The sequence below is a fragment of the Centroberyx gerrardi genome, chromosome 2, assembly GCF_048128805.1.
Source record: "Centroberyx gerrardi isolate f3 chromosome 2, fCenGer3.hap1.cur.20231027, whole genome shotgun sequence".
Taxonomy (NCBI): Eukaryota; Metazoa; Chordata; class Actinopteri; order Beryciformes; family Berycidae; genus Centroberyx; species Centroberyx gerrardi.
In genome coordinates, this window is record NC_135998.1 from 36105547 (window position 1) to 36113046 (window position 7500).

The 7500-nt window shown below is 41.9% G+C and overlaps 1 protein-coding gene across 1 annotated transcript in view; it reads right to left on the reverse strand.

The window, feature by feature from the left end:
* LOC139931947 (uncharacterized) overlaps nucleotides 1-7500 on the reverse strand; it is an 18543-nt gene that overhangs the window by 3572 nt on the left and 7471 nt on the right. Inside the window, exons 8-16 of the mRNA XM_071925590.2 lie at nucleotides 6972-7072; nucleotides 6181-6266; nucleotides 5636-5717; nucleotides 5157-5242; nucleotides 4903-4990; nucleotides 4740-4788; nucleotides 4017-4104; nucleotides 415-515; nucleotides 1-52 (exon numbers count right to left, since the gene is read on the reverse strand). The exon at nucleotides 1-52 is cut by the window's left edge and continues 33 nt beyond it. Of these exons, the coding sequence (XP_071781691.2) occupies nucleotides 1-52; nucleotides 415-515; nucleotides 4017-4104; nucleotides 4740-4788; nucleotides 4903-4990; nucleotides 5157-5242; nucleotides 5636-5717; nucleotides 6181-6266; nucleotides 6972-7072 (733 nt within the window). The remainder of the gene's footprint in view (nucleotides 53-414; nucleotides 516-4016; nucleotides 4105-4739; nucleotides 4789-4902; nucleotides 4991-5156; nucleotides 5243-5635; nucleotides 5718-6180; nucleotides 6267-6971; nucleotides 7073-7500) is intronic.

Consider the following 7500-nt stretch of genomic DNA (forward strand, 5'->3'; position numbering starts at 1 on the left):
GTCTCTGTCTCTCTGCAGAGCGGCTGCAGCCTGGCTGAGCTCACACTTCTCTCTGGAACAAACAAACCGTTTATCAATTAAAACAAACAGCTGAGCATGCTTATTAAGTCTTGGATTTTTCGTTGGATTCGTCTTGGATATTTCAATTTCAGTTAAATTTTAGTTTATAGTCAGTTAATCAATTTATCAATCAACCAATTGATCAATCGGTGAGACAGTCAGTCTATAAATCAGTTTCAAATTCACTAACCATTACCTGAAGTAAAACTTACTATCAATCGTTTTAATTTTCTGATATGATATCTACATTTGGAACCAAACTATTAGTTTATAAGTATTTATTGTCTGATGTAAAGATATGAAACAAACATAAATAAACAGAATAATTTAATAATCTCCATGGTAACCCTGTACCGGTCCAGTTTCTGAAACTCCTGGTCCAACAGAGCGAAGGCGGTCTGGATCATTTTCATGGCCTGATCTCGCACCGCACCGAAGTCCCTGTGGACCGTCACCTGTAGGAGAAAATACAAAATTATTATTATTATTATTATATTAGCAGTGCTGGGGGTAGAGTACTCAGATTACTGTTTTTGTGGTAGCGAGTAACTTAACAAGTTACGTTAAGTTGTCATGCAAATAGATTTTGTATATATGAAAAGTGTTCAAGGTTATAAATACCTCCTTGTGTGTGTTGATATGTTTTCAAAATGGGTTGAAGCTTTTCCCACCAGAAAGAATGATGCAAACACTGTTGTGAAATGCCTCATGAAAGACATAATCCCACGATTTGGTATACCACAAGGCATCAACAGTGACAGAGGCACACATTTTGTAAGTTAAGTGTCTTAACTTACAAAAGTTAAGACAGGAATGGCAAAAGCTCTGGGAATGAATTGGTAATTACATATTCCCTACAATCCAACACCCTCAGGACAGGTTGAAACAATAAATGGCACAATCAACGAAAAACGTACAAAGACGTGCCAGAGCACAGGACTCAAGTGGCCTGACGCTCTATCTCTAGTCCTATTTGTCATCAGAAGTTCTCCAAACAGAACAACAGGTCTGTCTCCCCATGAAGTCCTAATGGGACGACCAATGTCCACAGGAGCAAACCCGCCATTAACAACTCACAGAGCTGCCCTGGTTTGGACTGATGAGCAAACTAACCTGTGCTCTAGCATTAAGCAAATTGTCGAGACATCACCATAAGAGAGTGCAAGATTGTTTACCCATCCCTGGTGAGGAAAACTCTCATCCCTTCCAACGTGGTGTTTGTGAAATCACTAGAGAAAGTGTCTCTCTCCCCTAGGTGGACTGGACCATTCCAGGTGTTGCCAACCACCAGAACTGCAGTAAAGGTTGTCGGTAAACCAGAATGGATCCACGCCACAAGATGTCGGCGAGCTCCAGGCGATGCCCCAGTTGCTGCCCAGCATCATGGCAATGCTGCGTCATCCTGACCACCCTCCTGGCGATGACAGCATTCTGCATCCTCATCTTCCTGGATGTCCCTGCAGCATCATCTACTGCATCTGCAGCTACACCTCCTGAGCTCCATGTGCTCATCTACTCCCAACACCGACAAGCACGCTGATAATTACACCACACCCTCTTCTGTTGCAGGCGCCAGAAGGAAACGCCACATCTCCACTCTTGACCTCTCCGTCTTACCCCCCTGAAACATTGAACTCCTGGTATAACCTTGCATTACTACATGTTACTGAACAGAATGTGTCTGATGGCTGTTGGGTTTGTTCACATGCACCACTATCAGCTTCAAGGGGATTACGGTAGGGATGCACCGATGCCACTTTTTCAATGCCGATACCGATTACGAGTATGAAAGTTTAAGTATCGGCCGATACCGAGTACCGATCCGATCCGTTACTTTTACTGAACAGTGCAGGCTTACTTCCTTAGTTTGGGGTCAGTGGACAAAATTATTGAGATAAAATCCTTGTTTTTCCCACTGTTTGAGAAATACAGGCTTCTATGTGCCACAAATGCATAAAATCGAGACAGTTTGCTTTTATTTCTTACATGTTACTCATGGCTTTCGGTATCAGATTTTAGTCTTGGGTAAAATCTCCGATACCGATATTCCATTTTAGCCTGGTATCGGCACCGATACTGATACCAGTATCGGTATCGGTGCATCCCTAGATTACGGTTACAACCGGTTACTTTCTCTGAAAACTATACATGCGTTTTAAATCAGCTGCATACTCAACAAATGTGTTGGGAATGTAGAGCAGGAGACAGTATTGCCCCTGGTGCCTCTAGACCTGGGTGCACTATGGCAGAACAGACAGCTTGCAGTAGCTCAAACTGCGCTGGACACGATCGGTTTCTCGTGTCACTAGGATGGCAGAATGTTACCCACTCAACTCCCCTTTATATGCATAATAATCATGGACAAACAGGTGTCGCTTGTGCATGCCACCGAGGCCCAAACACTACACAAGTACTTGGTTTCTCATCCTGTGAGATTTAATACACCAATCTGACTGCCACCTCTACGCAAGTGAATGGTGTAACTTTAATGTTAAATCACACCATCTGTGCCAGGTCAGTATGGTGCAGGCATATTAGATGGTATGTACTGGATATGTGGTTATCAGGCTTACATTTGGCTGCCCTACAGTTGGACTGGATGCTGTTATTTAGGAATTTTTGATTTGCAACAAAAGTATGAAGCTGTCTTCGGTAAGAAACGCCATAAACGTGATGCTGAAGCTTGGCCTGACCAAAAGTTAGTACCTGGATACAAAAAATGATTTGCCGGTCTTCTACCCTTCTATGGTGCTCCTGAAGCCATGCACTTTGCTGATTACGTACATGATGAATTGGTGATGCTAACAAATCTCTCAGTTGTGGGTTTCCAAAATCTTAATGCTGAACAACGTGCCAACACCCTGGTTACCGTGCAAAATCGAGCTGTACTTTGACTTTATCCTGGCAGAGAAGGGTGGAGTTTGCATTATGTTTGGGGATCGGTGCTGTACCTTTATTCCAGACACCGACCAAAATATGTCTACTATTATTAGCAAAATGCACCACTTACAAAAAAACCCTGATGGATGCCACCACAACAGAAGGAGGCTGGTTGGATTGGGTACTGTCTGTCTCACAAACGTGGCTTGGGAAGTGTGTAGTGGTTATTACAGCCATGCTTATTCTGCTCGTTGTGCTTGGATGTGTGATTTCATGCTTGAAACAATTGTGTATACAAGCGGTTGCGACAAAACAAATGCTAATGCGTGACACAGGAGACTTTGCGGAAAGTGTTTCCCTATTACCCTTTGAAGATGCTAGTGTTAAAGAAGTCGATCATTATCCTCCACACTACCCTCCTTATGATGATTGTTGTGATTCTGATACTGATGACCAGGACCTTACAAATGAATCAGTTTAACTATAGTGGAACAAGATATCCAACTAACCCCACTGTGCATGATGATAATGAATGGTCTACCACTGATACATACATTTCCAAGGTTTGCATATTTTAATTGACACCTTTGATAAAAGCTAAGGTTACTTTCCGCAAGCATCACTTCACACGTGTAGATTGTTACTCAGTAATGATTTCTATACAATAAAAGTGATGACATCACCATAAGACAGATTTTAAAGTCATGGTTTTAAGTGGGTAACTTTAAAGTGCTCTGATGAGTTACTTTTGATAAAGACTAACTTAGTAAAGTAACTACTTACTATTTAGCGACTGTAATGCAGTAAAGTAACTAGTTGGTTTCAAAAGTACCTTTCCCCAACACTGATTATTATTATTAGTAGTAGTAGTAGTAACTATTACTGCTACTACTACTACTGCTGCTATGACTACTGCTATTGTAATATATGATGATAATAATAATAGTAATAGTAATAATAATGAGAGGAAGAAGAATAAACCATGTGTTTTCCTGTAAAACAGTAGGACAGAAAACAGTGTGTGTGTGTGTGTGTGTGTGTGTGTGTGTGTGTGTGTGTGTGTGTGTTGGGAGCACCTGTGTGTCGGCTGTGCTCCTGGTCATGCTGGACGGGGGAAAGTCGCTCAGCTCGTACTTGACGTTGGGAACCTTCGTCGGAGCGAAGCTAACGGTCGGAACGAGAACGAAACCGGCTGTGAGAACCGAGAACCGACTTCAATAGACCGTGATATGAATCTGAAACATGAATCTGAAACTGAAACACACACACACACATGTACAAACACACACACACGCACAAAACACCTTCCTCCTAACTGTAGAGCAAATGTAAAGAAAAGTGCCAATAGCCTCTGAGCTTGCGGAGGGGAAGGTTGCTAGTTTGAATCCCTGGACCGGGTGGGAAGATCTGGCTCAGTCAGCATCACTCTCCTCTCTCCAGGGCCGACAGTAGGAGACCGTGGTTGTAAGTGTAAATAAGAAAGTATTCCTCAGTTAAAATAAAGGTTGTAAAAGCTTTCTCCTGTCGTGTTGCATGGTCTTGTATTATATAAGAATGTAAACCAGGTTCAATGTGGGTTAAAGAACACAGACGAGACGTTTAGAGTCTGATCTGCAGCGGGGACACGGAGAGCCGAGGAGACAAGAGCAACCGAGCAGGATAGAATCAATAAAAGATGAACAGAGAAACACGACCCTGCTGCTGTAATACACCAGGCTTATCTGTAGACACACACACACACACACACACACTCTCTCTCTCTCTCACACACACAGCTGTGTGTTGGTGAAGCCACTGACCCGTGGCTGACTCCCTGAAGACCAAACTCAGACAGAATCTCCTTCATCACTGTGGAGAGAAAACAACCGACATCAAACAAAGTACTGCTAATAATACTACTAACAATACTGCTACTACTACTACTACCATTATATTTATTATTAGATATTAGATATTAGATACCTGGTTGTCTTTCTGAAGGGTTGATCAGCTTCATCACCTTCAGGTCGTTAAACTCTTGTTCTTCATTCTTCCCTCCAAATATATACAGCTGTCAATCAAACACCCAAATATATTTCATGTTACACAGCATGAAATTATAAAATATGATATCATATTATTCACTGTTCTACGGTAATAATACAGTAATCACTGTAAAACACACACACACACACACACACACACACACACGCACACACACACACACACACACTGACATGGCTGTGAAGGATGAAGGTGGTGTGTCCGTGTCGACGAGCCGGAGGAATCCCAACGTAGAGAGGAACCTTCCACTTCATCTTAGCTGGACGAGAGACATAGAGAACGACAGAGAGGGGGAGAGGGAGAGAGAGAGAGAGACACACAGAGAGAAAGAGAGAGAGAGACAGAGAGAGAGAGAGAGAGAGAGAGAGAGACAGAGAGAGACAGAGAGAGAGAGAGAGAGAGAGAGAGAGAGAGAGAGACAGAGACACAGAGAGAGAGAGAGAGAGAGAGAGAGAAAGAGAGAGAGAGAGACAGAGAGAGAGACAGAGACACAGAGAGAGAGAGAGAGACACAGAGAGAGAGAGAGACAGAGACACAGAGAGAGAGAGAGAGAGAGACAGAGAGAGAGAGAGAGAGAGAGAGAGGGACTTCTTACTATTTAAGGACAAAAATCCTATTCTATTCTAATCTATTCTTACTTTATCTGACTCACCAATACTGAGCTTATGGATTTCATTTGATGAGCTGCCGGCTCCTTCCTCGTTTGTAGTTTTGCCGCCAAACAGATAAATATCCTGGATGGGATTTAACATGGTGAAGGGAATATTAATAATATAATAATTATTATTATAATAATGACAATAATAATAATAATAATTATTATAGATATATAGATATAAAAGTAGTAGTACTAGTCTTAGTAGAAATCTTCAACACACAATCAACAATAATAATATGAACAATAATAATAATAATGTTCATATTTGGAGGAAATTAAGACATAAATCACATGGCAGAAGCAGCAACTGTGTAAATAGTGATTTTCCAAATTAAGAAATATTTATAATTATGATCATCTAAATGAACTGCTTCCTTTGGGTCGATATCGTTACAATTCAGAAATCTTATTCTTAACTTTTCTAAAAAAAACACTGGGAACTTTTTATATAACAGAACAGGCAGTTCATTTATTAACAGCTCAATTTATTTCATTTACAATAAACCAGTGTGTGTGTGTGTGTGTGTGTGTGTGTGTACCTTGTCATGGTGTGCTGTCAGTGTTTGGCCTGAGGAGGTCGGAGGTGATTCTCCCTTCACCTCCCACTTCTGCCACACCAGGTGCTCTGAGAACACGTCAAACACAGATAAATAGAATATATCTGCACAGCGAACACAGTGAATATCACGAGTCTACAAAACCTTTCAACTGTTCTAGTTTTTATCGACCTAAGTCAATAAGTGTGAAGTCAGTTTTTGGCTTGTGACTCTTCAAACAAAGTGTTGCCTCCTTCAGTCCAACCAGAGGATGATTCTCTCTTTTCAGGTAAAGTTTTCGGACTTCACTAATGATGAATTTAGACCATAGAATCAAACCAACTGTGGATTACTGAAAGGTTTATCTTCATATTTAAGATAATGCTAGTCGTTACTGAACATACTGTATGCTAAAGCGTTAGCATCGCACTGGACAGAGCTACAGAGACACAGAGAGGACTTTGGTGTCACTCCTCTCCTCAGATGTTAGAGACAGAGGAGACCAACAGCCAAACTCCCAAAACCTCAGTGTCGTTCAAGACAACTGGCTCAGGTCAGTGATGGAGGATTCAGTTGTTGTCATGGCAACGCTGACGCATTCTGATTCTACAGCGTTCAAATACAGGTCGCATGCAGGTGTCATGACTCGGGATCCGATTTTGTACCACAGATCGATGCGGACCAGACTGGAATTCAAAAAATGTGACTCCATGCTGCTTTTTGCTGTTGACACTGATGAGAAAATATCAGATCTTTATTAATAATAATACAAAAACATAATAATTTTTTTTTACCTGTGTCCAGAACATGGATATCTTTATAGTATTCTCCGTCCTCTGCACAACCTCCAAACATAAACACCTGATCACCCACCAGAGCAAAGGTGTGGTTGAACCTACACACACACACACACACACACAGAGAGAGAGAGAGAGAGAGAGAGAGAGAGAGAGAGAGAGAGAGAGAGGTTAGTGAGAGCTGGGCGGCAGGTGGGGATGATTGACAGCTGGATTTCATGTCACTGTTTTGTTCCTGGGCATTAGGCTGACGAACACAAACAAGTTTAAAAAAAAAACAAGCCCCCCCCCAAAAAAAACCCAAACAAACACAATATTTGCCAATATTTTCAAGCAACAATCAAAAAAGAGCCCCAAAGTTGCTCATCAGAAGTGAGCAGGGAGCCTGCTGTGAACGCAGCTCACTCTTCAACTCTACACCATGAAGTCTGGAGCCACCTGCAGGCCGGAGGCTGCTGTGCTCACATTTGTTAAACACTGACATGACATCTGTCCCATGATGCTCTCTGCTGCAGAGGCTCCAACC